General features: G+C 46.6%; 1 protein-coding gene across 2 annotated transcripts in view; it reads left to right on the top strand.

Annotated features, from left to right (window-relative positions):
* LOC121592471 (WD repeat-containing protein DDB_G0292056) overlaps nucleotides 1-22,243 on the top strand; it is a 102,112-nt gene that overhangs the window by 55,327 nt on the left and 24,542 nt on the right. The window contains exons 1-2 of one of the 2 annotated variants that reach the window (XM_041913942.1): nucleotides 2,914-2,926; nucleotides 3,041-3,095. The exons of the other annotated variant lie outside the window; for it this stretch is intronic. Of the exons in view, the coding sequence (XP_041769876.1) occupies nucleotides 2,924-2,926; nucleotides 3,041-3,095 (58 nt within the window). The 5' untranslated portion in view covers nucleotides 2,914-2,923. Of the gene's footprint in view, nucleotides 1-2,913; nucleotides 2,927-3,040; nucleotides 3,096-22,243 lie in introns of those variants that run through there. 2 annotated transcript variants of the gene reach the window in all.

Below are 22,243 nucleotides of genomic sequence, written 5' to 3'. Positions count from 1 at the left end.
CTTGCCTCGGAAATAGAAACGCACACACACATGATCGACTTAATCCATCCTTCATCCTTTTTGCAAGGGGGTTTTCTTCCTACGCCCGGGCACTCGCATACCGCCGGAACGTTCCTAACACACGGTAGCAGCGGCAATAGCAGTGTCGACGACATTCGTTTCTCTTTTTTATCTGATTTATCCGAGCCGTAGCGCGGTGTTGGTGAGTTTGTTGCTCCTTCGGCGTCCTTTGTGTTGAGATTTTGTACTTTATAGGCAAAGGAATGATTACATTTAAAAATATAAGTACAAACATTTTATAATGAAAAATTTATTACATCGTTAAATGTGAGTAAGATATTTATTTAAAAAAATTTCACTCTATTCCTATATTAAGACATTCCGTACAAATATGAATGTGTTGTTGTGATGATGGAGAAAACAACAAAATAATAAGAAGATTCTCTTTTATCTTTTATTATTCTTGTTTGCTTTTATTTTCAACACTTTCGTTTTTGTTTCAAACTTGTGTCATCTATATGTTCATTATTTTTATATTTTACTTTTATTTTCACATTTTTTACACAATATGCAAAGCAAAAATACTCTTTTGAATATCACAAGTTCATTTGTCTGTTTGCATTGTTTATCTATTTATTTTATTTTTTCTTTGATATTTTTTCTACTTTACACAGAATCATTATTTTATTTCTACAATTTCTTGAAAAGTCACTACTTATTTTCTCACTTTCAAATAATTTTACATCACTATGGCCATTTCGTTTCGTTTGCTAAATGTTAATCACCACCGTAAGGATTATTCGTTCCAACGCTTCAACCTTTCCCATCGTTGGCTCGTCGTATCGATTAAAAATAAAACCCAAGCTCGTTTTGCTCACCCTCCCAAAACTCGCCAAACTGCTGGTGGCAGGTGCAAAAAAAGGGAGGAACTAGCGCAACGTGAAGGACGAAATCCACAAATCCATTCGCTTTTCCATCGTCTCAGCTAAATCCGTACCAGCAGCGGAGTAGCGAGCACAGCCGAACGAGAAAAGAAACAGAGCCTGCATTTTTTGGCGAAATTCGAGACACATTACTCCCTGGCAGCGGATGATCGCCTGCCAGCCAGGCGGGCTTTAAGCGGGCGCGGAGAGGTAGCGAAATCCCGCCCCGGGGGCACAGCCTGCCCTAGTCTTCGTGCTGCTAGCTGTCGGGCGCAAGATAAGATTTATTGTGAGTAAATCCTTAGCCGGCTAGCGGGTCCGTGAGAGCAGGGAATAAATCCCACCGCGTTCGCATTTTCGCATTTCACCAAGCAACCGGTTCGGTGGTGCGTTGGATTTCGTCCCGAGGATTCCGTTTTTTTTTCCTTCTTTCTCTTCCCTAACTTGTATGGTGCACATGCCGAGCTGCGGGGAGGCCAGGGTGGAGACACGATGGATCAGTGAAACTTTTCCTTCTCCAGCGACACCGGGAAATGGGGCTCGAACAAAAAAAAACCTCTACGAGCTCCAACAAAGATCTCACACATCATCATACCGGAAGGAGAAGACGGTTTTAGGAGTTGGTCCTGGGATAGAACCTGCAAATATATCCCTGCACATGTGTGTGTATGAGTGTGTGAGCGTGCATGGGACTAGGCAGGACTGGGAGCGGAAAGGGATCGAGTGTTACAGGAAACGAGGACACATTCCCTCTTGCGAGCAAAGAATAATGCTTTATCCTTTTATCTGGATTTACTCCTAATCCCATCAAGTCGGAATGGAAGCATACCGAACCGTGGCAGGGATGGAATTCTCTCCCTTTTGCTCCTGCACGTCTGTGTGTGCGTGCGTGCGGCTTCCAATGCACACTGCTCTCCTACACTTACCCACCGCCGTCCGCCGAGGTTCGCCCTCCATTACCAAATCCGCGCGTTATAGCGAATCGACGAGCGACGTAAAAGGAAGGCAGCAAAAAAACCACACTCACACACGTACATATATAACACGGGCCCCTACAACACTGAAAGGGATAAAGAATTAGGGATAAAGGATTTATATTATTTCCATCTTCTCCCATACCCCTAGCCTTTTGTGAGTGTGTGTGCGCGTGTCTGTATGTATTTTTGGGCGAGAGCGAGAGAGAGAGAGAGAGAGAGAGAGAGAGAGAGAGAGAGAGAGAGAGAGAATGTGTGTGTGTGTTTGCCGGATTTGGAAAGCGGATCGAAAGGCGTCCACGCCATCTCCCCGGCTCCTGCAGGAGCGCCTGATCCGCGGCTTTATTATCCTTTTCCACAATGTGTATGTGCGCGTGCTTGCCTGTGTGAGTGTGCCCATTCACATAGTCTATAGCGCGGGATATGCAGTGGGTTCGCGCGCGCGTCCGGATAGAGATAATGATAGGGCCGGATATTCGGCCAACCAAACCGGCCCCGTTCGGCGACCCTCGCCCGACAAGTTTCCCCCTGTTTATCATCCTTTCCCGGCCCAAAATCGGTTCGTCTCGACATTCATGCTTAAGGATTTGGTCTCAAACACACACACACATACATGCGCAGCACTCCTCAATTTCTACCCTTCAGCTCCCTCATTCCCCCACGACCAATCCTTTTTATCCTCGCTGGCCCCGGGAATCACGAGCATCTCGAGCAGAGTTTGTGCAAGGAGTTGCGTCTTAAGCCGATAGCAAACAGTAAGGGCCCCGGCAAGTCTCAGCAGCGCGGTGGTGATAGTGGTGGTGCTTGCGGTCTTTTGTGCCCAGGCTTCTGTGTTTCTTCCTTGTGCTACCTTCTTCAGGGGATTAGAGCGGCAGGCATCGCATGTACGCTCGCCTCAGCTTAACAATAATGGGAATCGGTATCGGAAACGGTGCCTGCACCAGGCTCCTTAGTGCGGACCGAGCCCGATCAGAATACGGTACTGCGTGCGTGTGTGTGCGAGATTGATTAATTAAGGCCCAACCAATGGTAGATTAATGGTTTTATGCAAAGAAAAAAAACATATTTTTTAAACAATGGTTTGATTAGTTTTTTGAATGAACATGAAAATAACCTAATTTTTAAATGTTTCTCTATTTGCAGGTAATTATCAAACCTTTTTGCTATTTGATGTCACCAAAACGCGTGTTTGCAGTTTGTAAGTCAACTTATACATTTACTTCATATTTACATCATTATATGATATATTTCTCTACCTATAAAAAGGTATGAGTTCAAACGCATTTCTATTTAACAATTAAAAATATTATTCATTCAAGAAATGTTAAATGTCATTTTTTCATTTGAAATTTCCCCTAATTTGTGAAAATTATCAAAACAAATTGTTGGTTGATGTTTTGGTATGACAAATTGATCAGATTGTCCCTGAACAAACTGTTAAAAATGACACATCATGGCATTGTTCATCATTCGTTTTTCGACACCTGTTAAAATTTTCCTATACTCTCATAAACGATTCTTCTGTATCCCACAAACCGTAAGCAAAAGTCCTTCAATATCCCACAAACGATCGAAAACCTATTTTTATCTACCCGAAAACCAAAACCTTCTCGGTACATCGCATCGTTCGGGTCACATTTAATCCCTAATCCATATATCCCTCGCGCAAGCGAAAGGAAAACTTCGGGCGCGCGGTATCACATCCCTTTTCTCCCACCGCTACTCGAACGCATCTTGACGCAAAAGCCGTGCAGTGCCCCGGCTCCTTCCCTTGCCGTATCCTTCCCAGGCTAATGTGAGTCACGCAAACAATCACCGGTTCAGATTGTACCAACGCTGGCAAAAACAAAAGTGCCGAAAAATCCACACACAAACACATAGGCGAATGTGAGCGTAAAGAACGTGCTGGGAGAAACAGAATAATATCCCACACCAAGGACGGAATCGAAATCTGAACTGTTGATGCGTGATTTTAGCGCCCCTGCCACAGAATGGGCTTGCGTGATTCTTGGCTCATGGGGATGCGGTAAACAATGGTTTTTTACAGTGATGAATAATTGTTTATTTTAATTTACATACATGTTTTAAGAAATCTATCACATATGAGCATATTATGTTTGTTTGAAAAAGAAATGTATTTCATGACTTACAAAATTTCACCACTTCAAAAGGTCGAATATTGAGTGCAGCTCTTTATACGCCCAGCACTGTAATCGCGGTGATCCACGGAGCACGGCCATGGCTACCCATTTATCCCGTCCACTGATAGTCGGTGAGCGTGCCCCCCCTACACATCACGACAGGATAAACTCGCGCCTCGCTTTCACGTGTATGTGTGTAGATGCAAACGATGGTGGTGTGTGTGTGTGTATGTGTGGACGCTCGAAAACGCTGAATTTCCGATTCTGTTGCGAGATTTATGGGGTGTGCGTTTCTGACGGATGGTTGACGTTGAACGAAGTGATAGATAAACAGAGGCCGACGTCACCTTTCCGCCTCATGCAGTGCCCCTGCTGAATATCACGAGCCGAAACCCAAACCCGGCGAATCCCGCTCTAAGCCGGGCGAAGGATTACAGAGCGGTCGCGCTGAGGAAATGAAGGAAAACGGCAGTCGGCAAGCGACAGCAAGCAGAAAAAGGGATCATCCGATACGGCACACGGTTCCCGTCCGGGCCGGTTCCCGCTGCTGCACGCGATTCCACACGGATCGAGTGCTCGCCCCGATAGGATGAACAGGGGGAGATGAACACTAACACTGCTGCTACTGCTGCTGCTTCTTTATCCCAAATCGGTTGAATGGTGTGTTTCTAACAAGGGTTCTTGTCTCTCCCCTCCAGTTTGAGCCGTACCACTTAATTAATAGTAAACGATAACAATTTATTTTTCCAGCCCTCGATCATCCCGACCCCGCGGAGGGAGGGAGGGAGGTAAAACCCGCTCCTTGAGCCATGGATAAGCGTGCTCAAATGAGTGACGGAAGCAAGCAGAGAGAAAGAGTGCGACAGAGAGAATGCGAAATGGGAAGGTTTTGCGCTCTTTCTTCGTTTTTCCTTCGCCCTTCGCACCGTGCAGGGGGCGGGAGGCTTTCCATTACAAACAAATTAAGTTGTGCGTACTGCTCGTCTGTTCGTGGCTCGTGCCGGGGTGGGGGGTTGTTTGCCGTTTGCCTCACCCACCACGCGTGGGTGCGAGGGATTATTATTATTATCATTCCGTTCCCGAATCGAGAAATACGCCACTAATCTGCGCGGTAGTAAAGTTTTGATTCAAGGTTTGCTTTCCAGCCAACCGTCCCAATCGGTGCGCTGTAGAGATGCAGGAGCAGGAAAAATTCACTGCGGGGGAAACGAAAACGATTTCTTCCGGTACTTTACTTCTTGTCAAGAAGTTCCATTTAGGCTGCAGGGCAAAGAAAAGGGTACCGAGATACCGAGCGGTAATAGAGTAGTGTACTTAAAATTTATGATTTATCGTCACCCAATTAGGAAGGAATGCTACCGTTCGTTTGGCAGAGGCAATGCTCCGCCTATGTAAGATGGTTGCTAACGGTGGTAAAGAAAAATCGGTCCCCATTGTAACCCTGTTCCATTCCGCAACGAAAACTACGAGCCAAGTGGAGCGATCCATTTCGCACGTAGACGAAGTGCGAATGGATTGCGAGACGTGATTTATTCCGGTTTATGTTTATCTCCTACGACACACCCGACCCGACACCAGCGTAACACCCCATCTTGGAATGTGCTTTGCTTTAAACTGTCATTCCTCTACCCAGGCCTCCAGGCCGCTTGGAGATGTGGTTTTGTTTCTTTTTGTTTCTCCAGCTAAATAAAGAAACGAGCACAGTAAAGCAATCGTACAAACGCCCTCTCGAAAATCCTCCACCTTCGTTTGGATTTCCCGAGTTGCCCAAGGTCGGAGAAATGTGGTCGAAATCCTCTTCCTCGGAGAAGCGAGATATCAAACACCGAAATCCAAACCAAGGGGAGCCCTGGAGAGGTGGGAAGTTAAATCCCTTTTTTCGGTGCTTCTCTCCCACTCACTTGCTTTCTTTTTATCCCTTTTTTAGCAAAAAATAAAAGAAGAGCTACCCACCCGTCTTAAGACATCCGGCCAACGTGATCCATCCACCGGTGGACGGGTACGGAAGCAAAAAAAGAAGCAAGAATCCTCAAGAAGCTTTATCTCTATCCTAACACTGATACTGTACCGACGCTCCATGTCGTCTCCCTGCAAATCCCGCTCACATGCGCGCGCTCACAGCTGTTGGGGAAGATTTCGGAATACGCTCGCTCGTCTTCCTCTGCTTTCGCTTTATCCGACCCATCCGACGTTGGGTGTCTACTAACGCGCACACACACACACACACACCCATGCACAGACAAACTCTCGTTCACAAATCTCTTCCATATATCGTACACAAGGCTACACACACAAATACATCCAAGCGCTTGTGGTGGGACGGATAGATTCTCGTACACATGCCCCGGCAGACATACTCACACGCCGCCGGTGTAGACAGGACGACCCGAGCAGGCAGGGTAATCCTTATCCTTTTGCCATTCATACGACGGTGAATAAGTAGAGGGTAAAGATTTTTCAACACTACCTCCATCACCGGCAGCTCCCCACGTGATAGCACGCTCTTCTTATGTAGCAAGCTTTCGCCTCCAATGAATGGGTAGTACACCAGCAGCTCTTGAAGAAGCTGTGAACATGGTTTCCGTGGGTCGGCACAAGACTATCCTCCAGCAGGTAGCGATTGTTGCACGGGAAGCTGACGCTTCCGGGACGGCCGGAAGTCGAGGACAAGAAGCGGACCATTTGCGGTCGTCAACGGAGTGTATGTTTGTGTGTATGTGTGTGTGTGTGGGGGGGGGGGAATTTTTTTTAAAACGATCTTGAAGACGGAGCCTTCGCCCCGGAGCTCCAGAAGTGGTTTCCAAACGGTGCGGGAATGGCAGGCAAGGGTAAGATAGGATTAAGTCGAAAATTCTATAGAATTTATAGATTTTGGATTTAAGAAAAGTCGAAGAAATGGATTTCCAACCTCCCAGTAATACCTTCCTTCTCCCAATGCTGGACTTTAAAACCAAAGCGCAGCGAGGAAGTAAGCAAGGAGCTTGCTCAGCGACTTGAGAGAAAGAGAGAACGAGAGAGCGTTTGTTTTTTTTATATGCTCCACCACCATCTTCTTTGGTCTGGCCAAGGCCAACACAGCAGACAGACGATAAAGCTACCGGAAGGAGCTGATGCTTGAGAAAACTATAAAACGTCACCCAGATCCTGAGACGAGGCGTCCCCCCTTCTGAGAGCGCTCTCGGTTGCAAAAGGATTATGCAAGGAAACTGATCCGAATGGAAAACCCGGATCCGCCTTTATATATGTGTTTGTGCATGTGGGTGTGTGGGTATGTGTGAAGATATTTTTGTTATCAAAAATGGCACAGGGGAGAGTCTTAAGACTATTCTTGTGCTACTGAGGCAGGCCGAGGTTTATAAAGAAGGATTAAAGCTTCTCCCTTTTACTTCTTTGCCTGGGAATGTGAAAAGGGATCATGAATAAGTAGGTTCACTTTGTCTTTGACACATCGATTAGAATATCAGGATTATGGAACCAAGTTATTGCCATTTGCCTCTGATCAGCTCCGAGAACTCTAAATGGTAGGATTTCAAATCATCCTGTCTGTGAAATGTTCTATCTTAATTTGTGCTCTTAACAACGATTAGAACATTAGAACTCTTTTAATTATCGCATGCTTTTAACGGTATACATATTAATCTTTCAAAATACTTGTTGGAGGGGATAAATGATCTTCTTGAGTATTTCCAGTAAATTTGCAGAAAAAAAGAAGGAAATCACTTCCAAATTGCAACAGTTCGATGTCATCGAACTGTTCCTATTCCGCTTCCTCGAAAAATCAAATACCCTAATCACTTTTCGACACTCACGTCACTCACATCCGCGTAACAACTTCCTGTTTTGCGAAAGGAAGCAAGTGTGTGTGTCTTTCGTAAACCTTCCGCATTTCCGGTGCACCCGTACGTTCACTAGTACAATCCGAGCCGAACGTAATCCCGGCAAACTCACCAGCTAATGCTCTAATTCTTAGTATGTGTTAATCCCTTTCGCCTAGCCCAGTTTGCGCGCCAACCGAACGAAAGTGAGATTGGGCGCACCGACGAACGGAGCGTGCCTACGGTCGCCCGCCCAACCTTTATAGTAGAAGGCCTGGGCGGCAAGAACCACACCACTTCTCGCTCTTCTGTGGCGGATGTGAGCCGGATGTTGCGCTTTTTTGTCCGCCACCGAGAGGTTTTTTTTATTGTCGAAGCGAAATACCGCCTAATAGTGTGTCGTTGTGTATGTGAGCTTTATCGAGTGAGTATAGCAAGCATACATTCAAACAAACCGTACTGCGTGCTGCACGTGTACATTGCCGGCCCTTTGCCGATTTGTTTTGTATACTCGCGAACGAGCGCGTGGTACACCGAGCGGACCCGTTGTACATAACGCGCGAAAGTTCTAACTCTTTTCCGCGCAGCACCGGCACTCTCACTCTCTTTCTCGCTCTCTCTCTCTCTCTCTTTCTCTCTCGCTCTCTCTCTCTCTTTCTCTCTCTCTGCCACTCCCGCTGCGAGAGATGAGATCTCGCTGTAGCTCTCCGGTGGGCTGAGATTAATCAAGTGAGTGCCGTACGTCTGCGAACCTTCAACCTCTACGTCTGTCTGGGATGCGATGCTGAGGGTTAATCGGTTGCCGTGTGTGTGTGTGTTGAGCGCACAATAAAGACGTTTTGTGCTCTCGGGTACACTCGGTAATGCTAATTACACACACGGCCGCGAATCCAATCCGGTCTCCAGTAGCCTCACCATACCGAGGTTGGAGGAGGTTGTTGCGCATTAATCCGGCCGGTCCATAAACAAACGTCACAGTGAGGGATTAGCATCCCGCGATGCAATCTTGAGCAGCGCCGAGCTGTCGGCCGTTGCTGCAGCTGCAAATCCAACAATCACGCTCCAAACCCACATCCCAGACCCCACCGGAAAGGCCACCAGTGTTTGGAGGTGGTAAGCGAGAGCGAGAGTGAGTGTACGAACGAAACAGTACGGGCAGGATTAGAGGTGACTTTACGTCCCGTTTTCACCGATGTACCGGCCCGGTTCGAAACTCGTATAAATCCACCAACTCACCCAAGGCGCCGTCATTGACCGATCATTTCTGCGTCGCCAACGCTCGAGTGCTCTTTGCTGCAGCGGAATGCCACCTCACGTGTCTCCGCGCTTCCTTCTTCACCCCTCATCCCACTCACATGCCCTCGCAAAAGACGCGGGACGTGACAAAGTTGAGTCGCACCGCTCGACCACTGCAAATTGCACTCACCGCGCTCACCTCACCCCTTAAGTGGACGGGTGTTGGCAGCGTGGCAACCAAGAGGCAACGGGAGGGGGGGGGGGTAAATATGAATATGGCTTTTGCGCCGTCGGCAACGCCGACGTCGACGGTACCGGGCGTGTAAACCTGGAGCCCGAGCACGAAACACCCGGGACCGAAAAAGGGAATACGTTTCTGCCATAACAAGATAAAGTAGGATTAGAGATTAAGGAAAATATGATATTTGTGCTCTCTCTCTCTCTCTCTTTTACTCTATCACTCTTCCACTCCACGCCGTGTTGTGGGAGTGGAGAGAGGGGGGGGGGGGGGGGGTTGTACCTAGTAAACCTAACCAGTGTCTGTGATGTGCCCTTGATTGTTCTGGCCCTATATCCGCAAAGCAGACGGCCGCGGCGGCGCAAGACTTTCGACCGGACCGGATGGAGTTTAGACTTCCAGTAGTTGGCGTGAAGGTACGGATTCCGTACGCTTGACTTCGTCGGTCTTCTTCATGGCGGGTATCGATGCGTAAGTGTGAGGATATCGATGCTATCACTGCCACTGGCATCGGCTGCCCACCTGTAAAGCTGCAGACGAGGAGAGTTTTGCTGGAGCTAATCCAACCAGTTGCTAGTGCCAGCCGGTTTCTGTCCGTGCGAAGAAGATGGTGCGCAATTTTGCACGATGATAATTGTTCACGTTGTCTTTAGCCGAACGTGGTTGTAATACTAAGCATGATAGCATCACGCTCGAGCTTACTGGTCAGTGATGGCTGTAACAAGGTGTAAATTGCAGTTTTATTACTGCTTTTGAAGTGGTTTGTGAATTAGTGTGTTTGTCAGTTATATAGGTTTTGTTGGGATTTATTTAAGACAAATCTTTATATGACTTTAATGTTAATGTAGATGCTCTATAAAAGTTAAAAATCATTCATACCTTTTTTAAAAATGATATTGATATTGATCTTCTATATTTCAGTTGTTTGCTTCGAGGACCATACAACATGGAGTTAAACCTAAACATTACCTAGCTCAATCATAATACTGAAATTGATCTTATAAAATATTCTTAGATAGTTAAATAAGATCATCGGATCTAAACGTAATGCCTTTAGTTTTTTATCCATATACTTTCAAAGGAAAAGTTGAAACTAACTATCAAATAACTTGTCTACAACGGTTGACACAAAAATATGAATGTAATTATTCATCAATAATTTAACATCCTTTTAATAATGGATGTAAATGGATGAACAAGTAATACAATAGATAGTTCCATCAATCCATCTTTTAATAATAATGTCCTGTGCATTCTTCAACTTATATTACTACACAGTAAGTTAATATTGATGATTTCTCACTGTCATCGAACTAATCAATCGAAATACAAACAAATCGCTCAAAAAATTGTTTTTCGTTTAAATAAACTGCCTTATAGCATAACCCGGCGGTAAAAATGAAAACTTTTGCTCACAAACAAACAACCAAACTCAACACAAATCCAATTCCAGCCTGATTTCAGCGTGCTCCTTCCCTTTCCGGACATTATGGGCCGATACTGAGTACAGCATAATAATAGCTAATAAATATTTACTCTCCAAAAACTTCTTCCAACATTCCGCCCGCTCTTGGCAAACAAGTGGCATTTTGTAGTGAAATAAAAACCACGCTGCTGACCGTGTGTACAGCTGATCAGTCACACCAGCACACCAACACACACACACACACGCACACACTTGGAAGCTAATCGTGCAGAAGCTTCGAAGCAATGCTAATACTGCCGCCGGCCGTTCACTGAAACGGCCAGAACGTCCGATCCCGGGGTTGAGTTAATTAATTTCACAAACTTTCGCAAACAATACCGTAAACAGTTTTGTGCTCAAGTTTCGACTATCAAGTTTGGTGAGCGGGGCCAAGGGGGCTATTTTGAGAAAACCGAAAACGGAAGAAGACACTGTGCCGGGAAAGAAATCGTCCACCGTCCGGGCTGTCTTAAGGCATTGGAAGCTGAAGACTCGAACAGTAGAAGCTTGAAACGGATTGGCATACACACACACACACACATACACACATCCTTCCACTATGATGCATCGACCTGACACCGACCAGGTCTTCGACAGTCTTTGAAAAGCCACAGCACAGAACCGTTGTCGGTTTACGCAGCCCGGGTCCAGAGACGATCGGATCCGGACAAAACCTGCACACGGAGTGATGTTGTCGTCTGCCCTGTACGCCTAAAAGGATTAAGGCATCGAGGACGGATTTGTCGGAAAATCCTTCGATACACGTTCCCGATTCGGTGCGTCTCTATGTACTGTGCCGGTAAGGACAAAACCTTGCACTGGAGGGCTAGGGCAGCTCGTCTGCGGCTATGTGTCTTGTGACTAGCGTATCACCTGCTTAGGGCGGTAGACCCCGGTTCTGCTTCATTTGGGTTCGCTTTATTTCGCAGACGGACGTGTTTATACGTACGACGATGATGGTGAAGACGACTGCATTGCCGCTGCTGCTGTCTTAAGATCTGAGCGTCGATGAACGGAACACGCTGTGGGGCTCGTATGATGAGTCTTCGCAAACGCAAGAATCTCCTTCCCAAGGTTCCTCCCGCTCGAAGGCTTAAGCTTGCATCGGAAAGAAGCGCCTGGGGCGGAGAAAGCACACACCGGGAGGCAAATGGAACGGCTGGCAGAGGAAATTATAAAGATCTTTTCCTTCCTATAAAGTATTAAACGAATATATATCATACTTAGCATCTACTGTGGCTGTTGCTGGAACTTTCCTGCAGCGTCCTCTCCGGGGCAATTCTCCGCGCCTTCTCTCGAAGTGGTATTTGCAAATGTGGCGCACCTGTCAAATCGAAAGCCACCGTGATTCTGCCCGATGTGGTTCCTTTCCCTCCTCCAACAAACTTCTCGAGCGCTCAGCAACGTTGCCTGCCCGTGCGACCACAAAACCCAGCAAGAAGTTGACCGGGACCGGGAATAGTCCACCGATGGCGGTGACACAAAACCTCTGACAGATAATTTCCTTACGTTTTCGCTAGGGTGGATCGCCGCTCTTGATTGAATCTTGAATAAATCTTATCTCGGGTTCCACCGTCTTGGGCGCCATCGTCGAATGACTGGAGAGCGGTGTCCCGCAGGGCGACTTATGCTATCGGCCAGTAGTATCGAACGTCTCGGCGATACGGACAATAAGAAGATCATTTTTATTCCTTGCCCTGTGTTTGGAGCAGCGGCGATTCGATGCATGGAACCATCATCCAATCATCGGCTCGGACACTCGGTGCTTAGTGCTTCTGTGCCCAGTTTCCCAGAGACAACCGGTAAGACTTAAGGCATCTCACTCTCTATCGAGAAACAGATCGGAGTGGGTGAGCATGTACTTCTTTGATGCAATTGTCATGCTTTTGCATTGAATTGCTGAGTGCAGCTCATAGACCATTCGATGAGCGTTCGAACCGACTCCCAATGCTCAAATTGATGCACTCCTTCCGGCATCCGGATATTCTTATCAGAATCTCCCCTTCTTTATTGAATCATTTAGAAAGTGTCTCTTTGTGAGGTTCTATTAAAAATTAATAAACCAAGAAAAAGATGTGTATCTTTGTACTCTTCATAAGTTTTTCGCTACATGTTGCTCATCGGTGTTTTTGGGTTATATTTTTGTTATGCACGCCCCACTCCGCCATGATAACAGGCTCAACCCATTCCAAGCGCTGGCAATCTTATTTGTTTAAACAGATTTACAGCAGAACCCAACCACAGCAGAACAGGCGGAGGGTGATGTCTTAGGCTCAGTTGCAAAACTTCACCTAATCACATTACACACAGCTGGTCCATGCTTCCCCCCTCCCTTGCTTCCACCTTATCCTGAAGACGGCGGTACGGCGGATCATTCCACCCGTTCGACACCTTGCCGTTTACTTTACTTGTGAGAAGAAGAGAAAAAACCACCTCCGCCCTAAAACCCTGGAGCAAATGCATGCAAGGGAATCTGATTTACAACGCACCGCGACCTGCAGCTAACATAACTTAAGCCATTTGCCTAACGGCAGCTCAACGTGAAACGGGGGCTGTGTGACGGTTGGCAACACAGCAACAAAAAAAACCCTTTTCCTGCTTGGGCTAAGGAGCTCTTCGGTTTTTGGGATCGATAATAAGAGGCCTCGGTGGTCAATTGTTGGACTACAAGGAGCGGCAGCAGCAAAAACAAAAAACCTTGAATACAATGCTAGTCTCCTGCTCAAATCTTGACCTGTAAAGCAGAAGGTGTGCGAATGGAGGAGTGCTGGTAGGCAAACCTCCCGGTCAGTGGGTATTAAAATTTATAATCTCCTTCTTCGCGTGGCCATTCGTTCTTTCTTTCCTTCCCTCTCTGTTTCGTGTCAGGTTCTCTTAACGCTATTGATTTTTTAAGCAGACACAACCCCGTAAGGCAGCATTGCTTTGGGTGCAAGCCCGGTGTGTATGGATACTGGCGGGCGCTTTTAGCTAACTGGTAAAGCGGGTGGGGGAAGGAAATGGTTGATGTCAACTGCAACATAGTAAGTCCAGGTGGACATAAAATCGGTTGGACATTACCATATGTTATTGAAATACCTATTCACGAAGAACGTTACGTGAGATTTAAATGCAGTTTTAATTGCAGAAAATAAACATTCAAACTGCAAGAAATTTTTTGAAAATATGCCTTTTTTTTAGTTAAACTTGAAGGTTCAATTTGATTTTGAATTGAAAAAGTATCTAAAATTGACTTAAACCCCATTTTTACTTAAAAGTTGTAAGAGGCTAGGCGTCTCCACCATTGTGCAAAAATGCAAACACCACACTTTTTTATTTTTAAAACACATTCCAATTCAACTGCACCTACCACACATTGTGCAGAACTAAATATTTATTTTTTTTAAACTGCACCCTCTCTTACACAGTGGCGGTGTTCATGGATTTGTTGTTTTTTTTTTTAATCCTCATTCATCCCCATCAAACGGCCATCTGCGTAATTATAGAATCGAATCGTCATCATCATCATCATCATCATTCATTCATTCCACTCTGGCTCATCAATTGGCCACAAATCCCTTGCGTAATCGGAGGGAAGTATCGAGTGAAAAAGCTTATAAGATTAATCTCCCCGCACGAACCGATGGGCGGATGATGATTGGTTTCGCGAATTATGGTGGGGATTTTTTGGTTTTTTATTCTTTCATTTATTTTTTTTGCTCTATTTTGTGTGACCGATTGTGGGTGAATATTTTTGCCAGTGTTACCCCATTCCGTTTCAATTCAATTATTGACACCCTGCAACTCATTAGTTCCTACTACCTGCCAGCAAACGGGGGGGGGGGCACTGCAGCACGGGCTCAGCTCAGAGCGATGCAGTCTGTCTGCTTTTCAGTCGCTTTTTCACTCATCCGCTTGCTCATGGTTTGATTCATCGATGGCAACTAATTGATCGGGTTATGGTAATTATACCTCACCCACTCGCGTGAAGCGATAAGGCGAGGAGAGGTTTCCGCGTGCACCGAGCGCACGAAGGATTATGGAAAGGATTTATAGCGTATGCAAGGTGTCCTGTTTTACACAACACAACTGTTGTGTGTGTGTCCTTTTTTCTGTTGAATGGAGTTCAAAACAATAGTTTTAAATTTGTTGTGTTTTTGTCAATTGATGAATAAAAAAACATTCGAGACTGAAGTTAAAAATGATACTTAATTTCGGTGTGAAGCTAGCTCAATGTTTATTTAATCAGTATTTGATACATCAGAATATTTATGTTTTGATTCATTTGCCATTTACGACACGATTCAATCAATGCGCAACCCAAGTAATCTCTGACTGCCTCCGCCAGTTTATCCGACAAGCCTTACCACACCTTACCTTACATCAAAACGATGCATTTGATCAATTGTCAGCACGGAGAACGCAGAGAACGCAAAAATTAAAAGCTTGTGTTGGCGGTACAGACCCAGGGCGGAAAACGAGAGCCGGATAAAAAAGTGCCACCAAACGCCACCACCACAACCCCAGTCAAATGAATCCCAAAATGACGCAAACGCCAACGAACGCCACGGTTACGCAGCAAGTTATCCGCTTATTATGGAATTAAATTTATATTATTGAACGCGGCAATAAGCTGCAAATGGTAATGCCACTAATATGCATGGTTGCAGCCCAGCCTGAGCAGGTGAAATGAGAGCAATGGTGGTGCAGAAGAGATCCCGAAGCTAAGGAGGGAAAGGGGGGGGGGAGAAATGTTGCTTATGATCGGTCGCGCTCAAACTCCTCCGCACCCTTGCCAACTGTGCCTTGATTGACTGTTTCGATTATAAAATCGCATCGTATCGTACCAGCGGCGGTGGCGGGGGAGAGACGAACCGCGGGAGGAGATCAGAGTGAAAGAAAACCCAACATAATCACCACCCACTTACGCGGGTATGACCGAGCTAGCGTGTCCCAGGGTTGCGAACGCATTACGCGACTGAGCCGATGATGAACTCGCTCGCCCTCGAGCTCGGGGTTTTCCGGGCCATCTTTCCATCGCATTAAGCGCAAAAGCGCATTGGAGAGACGGCAGGAAGCGAGCTTTCCACTGCAGCAGCATCGATCGATCGTTGCCGTTTTTTTTACCGGAAACGGGAAGAGAGTGGGGACAGTGAGGGTGTTATTTTTTTAAGTAAATCCAAAGCAAACGCTTACTGTTTTGCGCGCATACAAAATGTTGGCCCAACCGACCAGACCAGACCTTTCTGTTTTGTGCTCTTTCCTTCCAATGGTTCCTCCCTTTTTACAGTAATAGGAAACAATAATCATTATGATAAAATGAACGATATTGTCAATAATCCGCACGATTGGCATTATTAGCGAAGGGAGAGGGGTGCGCGTGAGCGTGGGAGAAGATTTTGCGACGATCGTTCATCGCTCGTCGGCGAATTATACTGCTCCTTTTCCCACGATTTATCCCCACGGACGCTCTCGTTCGGGATGTTGCTTGATTCGTCGTCACCCTTGATGGTTGAAGATATCAACCACCGCACAGACTACCGTGATGACTTTTCCCTGCGCTGTGGCACGGTATTGGCGAAAGCAGCGTTCACTCGCTTGTTGCTACTAGCAGAAAAAGAAGACAGAAGAAAAAATCAATTGACTGGAAAAATCCACAACAGATTTGAGGATTTGTTTGCGCTTGGTGACATTTTTCGGCTCCGGTCGTTTCGACTTAGTTTTTTCCGGGCTTTCCAACACAGCAGTTACACATAGATTTTTCTATCCGTTTTTGTTTTATTTCTTTTGAAAATTCAAATATATTAAGCGAAATATGGTGCATGATGTAATATTTATTTTAAAAAATTGTTTAAAAAGCCAGCGTGCGACTAATTTCAAATATTTTTCGAAATAATTTAATCTGTTGCATCTAAATGATATTATGACACTCATTAAAGAAGCTGCCACTTGTTTACAGCAAAATTGCACAGTTATAAACAAAAATTGCTAAAATGTGTCATTTTAATTTTTTAATTAAACACACTTGATTTCTTCTGAAAAATCATCCGCAAATATAAAAATCTGAATTATTTTAATTTTCAAGCTTCAAGCCAAGTCAAGCTCAAATTAAGCACAAAATTTAAACTTCATTTGCTTAAATCGCTCCCATCATTATTGAGGAAGGGACCTTCTATGTTCAACAAATCTAATTTTAACCCCATGATCGATGTTTTTGCTCTTTCTTTTTGCTTTTGTAAACATTTTTATCCCCCAAAATTATAATCAGCAGATAAAGAATGTCTTTGTCAAAACACTTTGCAAAAGTCTGCTCGAACTTCCCACAAGAGAGGAAAAAAAACTGGGCCACACAAAATCCTTACCCATCAGACTATACATCAGCAGACCTTGCCACGGTTTGAGGCAGCATCTGAAAATGCGGGCGCGGTTTTGTTTTTCTTAACTCTTATCTTGAATTAATTTTAATGAAGGATTTAATCCTTATCCCAGCCCAGGCCACGGGAAAAGGCCGTCCCCGGTGACACTCAGGCACAGTCTTTCAATAAGATGATAGTCCGTAACAGTAGCAACAAAAAAACACCCCCAAAATGATGAAGTCTTCAGACTTCCTGGCTAAAACCGTTCGGCCATTCACCGCCCGAATACATTGACTCGTTGGATCTGGGCAGTTTTAGGACGAGGAATTATGTGGTAATGGCGGAACGCAGAATTAGCTGAGACGAAATCAATCGAGTCGGATTATGTTTTGTTCCACTTAAAGTTCCACTGCAGTGAAGGGGGAAACGGCGATGAACGAGCGGGCGCACAGGCTTATTAACGATTCCTGAGGAAGCATGATAAAGCGAAGATATACACTTAATACCGGCTATTGAGGGACAGCGGTGACGGTGGGATAAGATTTGATGTCCTTTTTTTCCTCCCACCCCAAAACGAGACAAGAGCAGTGCGCAATGGGCGGCTAATCACAAGTCCATAGAGATGAGTAGATGGCTTTTCTCGATAAGATGCTGCTCTCGTTTATTTTTTGCTAAGATTTGAGAGCAATTATAATGAATCATTCATTTTATAGTTGCCCAAGCTTGCCTCACTTCCACGAAAACGTCAGAAGTTTCGTTAGCCGTGGCTTGGCTGGGAACCGGAGGCATGAACTGTAATCTCAACCAATACCTGCTATCAACCGTACTTCGGCCTGTTACCGTCTCCGATTGATTCACCGGAACGGTAAGCAGTGCGTGTACTGCTGCTGCCATTACTGCTGCTCTGGCTTCTGGCTTTACTCAAGGCATAATTCCATCTCCGAAAACCTCCCAAAAGCAGGTCCGTTCGAGACAGTGGCGCGAGCCCGCCATTATTATCCTCCTGCTCCTTATAATTTTCCATAAATCGCTCCTGAAGTCTCTAATCCCTATTTCCCCGAGAACGCTCGCTCGGGCACACTCACTCACGCTCTGAAAGCCTCGCCCAGTCAGCCAGCTAGCCCACTCCACCTTCTTCCAGCTGATTAAATCTCCCTCTTCAAATAGTTCACACAAAATTAGAGCCACGGGTTGCGAGGGTGTAAGTGAGAGGAGCCAGCACCCAGAACCACCACTGCCAGCATAGCCAAAAGCGAGCGCCCAAGTCCGAGCGTGTAGAGACGCTCGTCGAAAGGATTTGAGAACCTCGTTCAAGAACCTCGGATTGCTCTGGAACGTCTTCGTCGTCGACATTAACTCATCTCGGCTGTCCGTGGGCTCGAGACGGCCCGCCCTGACTGTCTCACTGCCTTTCCACTGCCTCCACGCTGTGTCTCTAAATCAACCGCTTTCGGTAGGCTGCCGCTATAGATCCATTGGCAGTGAGTGCGCACTCTGTGTGTCGTGTGCACGTGCTTAGAGCCGTTTCGAGAAGGAGGACCGAGCCTTTCGCAATCCCAACCCCCAAAGCCGGGAGCCTAAGTGGCTGGGGAGCTGGGGGTAGGGAAAGAGTTAAAAGGTATTATTAATCAAATAAATATATTCTTAAACATCTTCTTAAACATCCCGATCCGAGTGGTTGTGTCTGTGCCGCTACCGCTACAAATGAAGTCGTTGAAGGCACAGGTGCACGACCACGTGGCAGGCTTCGGGGCGGGAAAAGAGAGAAGGAAGAGCAAGGACTACGGGGCAGCAGTTCGGCACCAGCACGATAAACATATCGTAAAACCCATCCGCATCGTGCCCATCGCCGTCGCCGTTTGTTCCATTTTCTGCTTCCTTATTTCTTATCAAACGGAAAGGAAAGCTATCGCCACGCCACAAGTACGCTTGAAAATCGAAAAGCGTTCGGAAATGTGCGCACACATGTACGCACACACACACACACACACACACACACACACACACATATACCGGCATCGGGTACCGACAAATTGCTTAATCCTTTCCGTTTGCCAGATTTGCCAAAGGGCTCGCCGCAGCTGTGCCACTGTTCGGCATGGAAAAGGGAAGGCGAACTACCGTTCGCCTTAACCGAGCGCCTTAATAAGATCCTCTTCGGGACGCCAGTGTTGGGGAAATGGGGTGGGACAGGGGTTCTCAAGGCTTCTTGATCCATCCAATCGGTGAAGTCGTCGTCCTCCTTGCCGTCGCCGTTATCGGGTGCCGGCTTTACTAGTAGTTTTACTATTGTTATCATTATTCATCGCACACTGGAGCCGTATCAATGTGTATGTGCGGGTGTATGTATTTGTGGCACTTAATACCTACCGCGCCTTGCACTGGGTACTTCCCACACTCACCTATCGTGAGTATAGCTCGACAGGATCTCCATCCTACCTCATTCCAATGTTTGAAAGGAACGCGTAAGAGCGAAGCATTAAATGGAAGAAATAATTCCCTTCCCTTAACCAACGACAAAGAGCTCTCCCCAGCCAACCGTCCGACCCCGTCCCCTCCACCGTGAGCCATCGGCTTATCCCATTCTAATTAGTTGAGATTTTCTCCCGGGCCACCCGAGCCGCTGCTCTGCCAGATATCTTAAGACGTTCCCGTACTTCCTAGTGCTCCAAGCTTACGATGCGGAAAAGGGGACTACTCCTGATGGGAGCTTTACCCATCCCGGAATGGAACCGGCACTCTCACACATGTTGCGCCCAGATCACGGTGAATGAACACACGCAACGTTGAAAAAGCCGCCGCCAAACCGAACCGTAGGAAACGGGTAGTGATTTGTGAGCACCTTATTAGTTGGCAATATCCAAATGTAAATAGTTGCGGGATGTGCCCCCTTTGGTAGTCGGTAGTGGGTCGTTGGAACCAGGACCAGAGGTACGCGTTTGGAGTTCTAATACACCAAGGCACTCACAGTCATGGGAGAGGCTACACGTTTGACAAAGTTTAATCCACCCCCACGATGGCCCATCTATTCATCCATCCATCCCGTATCATCGACAGGGACCATCGGGATGGACAGAAATCCGGTTTAGATTCACTCCCATACCCTTGCGCGCGCGTATGTGTGTGTGGCTGTCTGTGTGTTATAGCGGAAGATAGAAACAGTGGGCGTCGCAAACTCGGGCGAAATGCGGTCGGTTGGTTTGGGTTACTTTTCTATAAAGGGATTTACCCGAAGGATTAAACCATCGATGAAGCCTGGAAGGATGCTGCTGCAACGGGTTTGATAGAGTCGCAGCCCGAGCAACAGACCTCCCAGCCAGCCTTTTACCCACGCTCGCTGTGAGGTGCTGGGTGGAGGTGGATCAAGATCCAAAGGATTAGAGAAAAGTTTTATCTCGACGCCAGGCGCTTGTCTCAGCTGTTTTGGAATTATTTTAATTGACTTTCATGAACTGTGCTCGCTCGGCGATAGTTAGCGAACTGGTGTATGTGTGTGAAGCCTTAAGTTGTGGTGAAAGTATCGCTGTCGGGGACAGTTAGTTTTAGAAGAGCTTGGTTTGGTTTTGAAATAATTTAAATTGACATGAAAATTGTTAAATATTTCATCAAATTCATATTCAAACGGAACTTTATTAGTTAGTAATATTTTAAATGGATATGTCAACAAGATATAAAATAACTATAAAAACGGCTTAAATACGACCGCATAGTTAAAGCTCTCTGGGTGGATACACACACACAGCTCCGTACCGAAACCAAATGGAAGCCGCTCCATCGCTGGACGTCGATGCCAATCGGTTTGTCCCCGATATCGTTAATCCGCATCCGTTCGCACGCGGATCCCATTCGGCGCTGTATCCGATCTGGCACCTACACCGACGCCCGCCCTGAGTGTTAGTGTGTGACCAGCGGGCTAAGCCGCTATTCTGTTGCTTTTTTCTTCTTGTTCTTCTTTCTCCTCTGCTCCAAGCTGACCCGGACTCCGCAAACCGGAACCGAGCGAAAGCAGCGATACGGATGAAGATGGAACGAGAGATCCGTTCCCCTATTGTTATGCCCCACTGACCGGTTTGGCTGTTCGCTTGGCGGTCGGGCAATTGAGTGATGAGATTAACTTCCCCGTCGCGTTTGCGTGCCAAACCCGCATACCGAACCGATCACAATCCATCCGATTCGATCCCCGAATGGATCCCCGGGTGAGGTCAACAGTGAGGTTCCGGAAGGATGCGAACGTCTAACTTTGGCCCAAACGCTTCCTTCCCACCGTTCGGGGTTTTAGCAAAGGACGCTTCCAAAGTGGCTTTCGTTATCCTCCCGTTTCGGGCGATGCTTTCCGATGTTCCGTCGAGCGCTTCTGCCCCCGAGGCCATTGTAGGATTTGTATCAATCTGTATCCATTCCACCTTGCAACGGTGGTTGTTCAAAGTGGGGCGCCGATCCGGGGGGATCTGGAGGTGACAAATATCGAAACCGAAACTCTGATACGACACTCCCCGTCCCTCTGCTCGGTGTCTGCGGCGTTTGTCAGGGATGTCAGGCAAGTCCGCTTCGAGTTGACAGATTTCCGCCACCGTGAATATATACACCGAAATGGATTAGTCCGTTTCAGTTGGTTTATTTTGCGAAATCTAATCGGTACGCTCTTCGGGGCGTACCAAAAGCACCATTGTTTGCCTTTGACCCGATCTCCCGCACCCACAGACACACTCGCACACTCCTAACCCTAACAAGACCCCACTACCCCGTGATGGCACGGCTTCAACGCTGCAAACGAGGATTTGTGTCCACCGTCACCGAAAACTGCTCCATCCCCCGCCTCTGTGCCCAAGGTTTCGAATCGATACGAGCTACTGATGGAAAAAGGATTTTGTTCGCACAAATCCGCATCCCTCTAAGGCTTCGAGGTTTTGTGCCCCTCGCGCCATCCATCCCCACAAACATACACACACTTATTCGTCCTGTCCTTTTTCTCCCCTTCCGTTTTGTGCAACATTTTGGACAGAAGAAAACAAAAACCTTCCGACACACGTACAAGATGGTCCTAGGTCTAAGGTGGTACATACACATCACGGGGCTCAAGACGAGTGCGCCAAGACATTCGATTCCATTCGGTGCG

The sequence above is a fragment of the Anopheles merus genome, chromosome 2L (genome assembly GCF_017562075.2).
Source record: "Anopheles merus strain MAF chromosome 2L, AmerM5.1, whole genome shotgun sequence".
NCBI lineage: Eukaryota > Metazoa > Arthropoda > Insecta > Diptera > Culicidae > Anopheles > Anopheles merus.
Note: the sequence above shows the minus strand (reverse complement) of the source record. Positions and strands in the feature narration are given on the sequence as shown.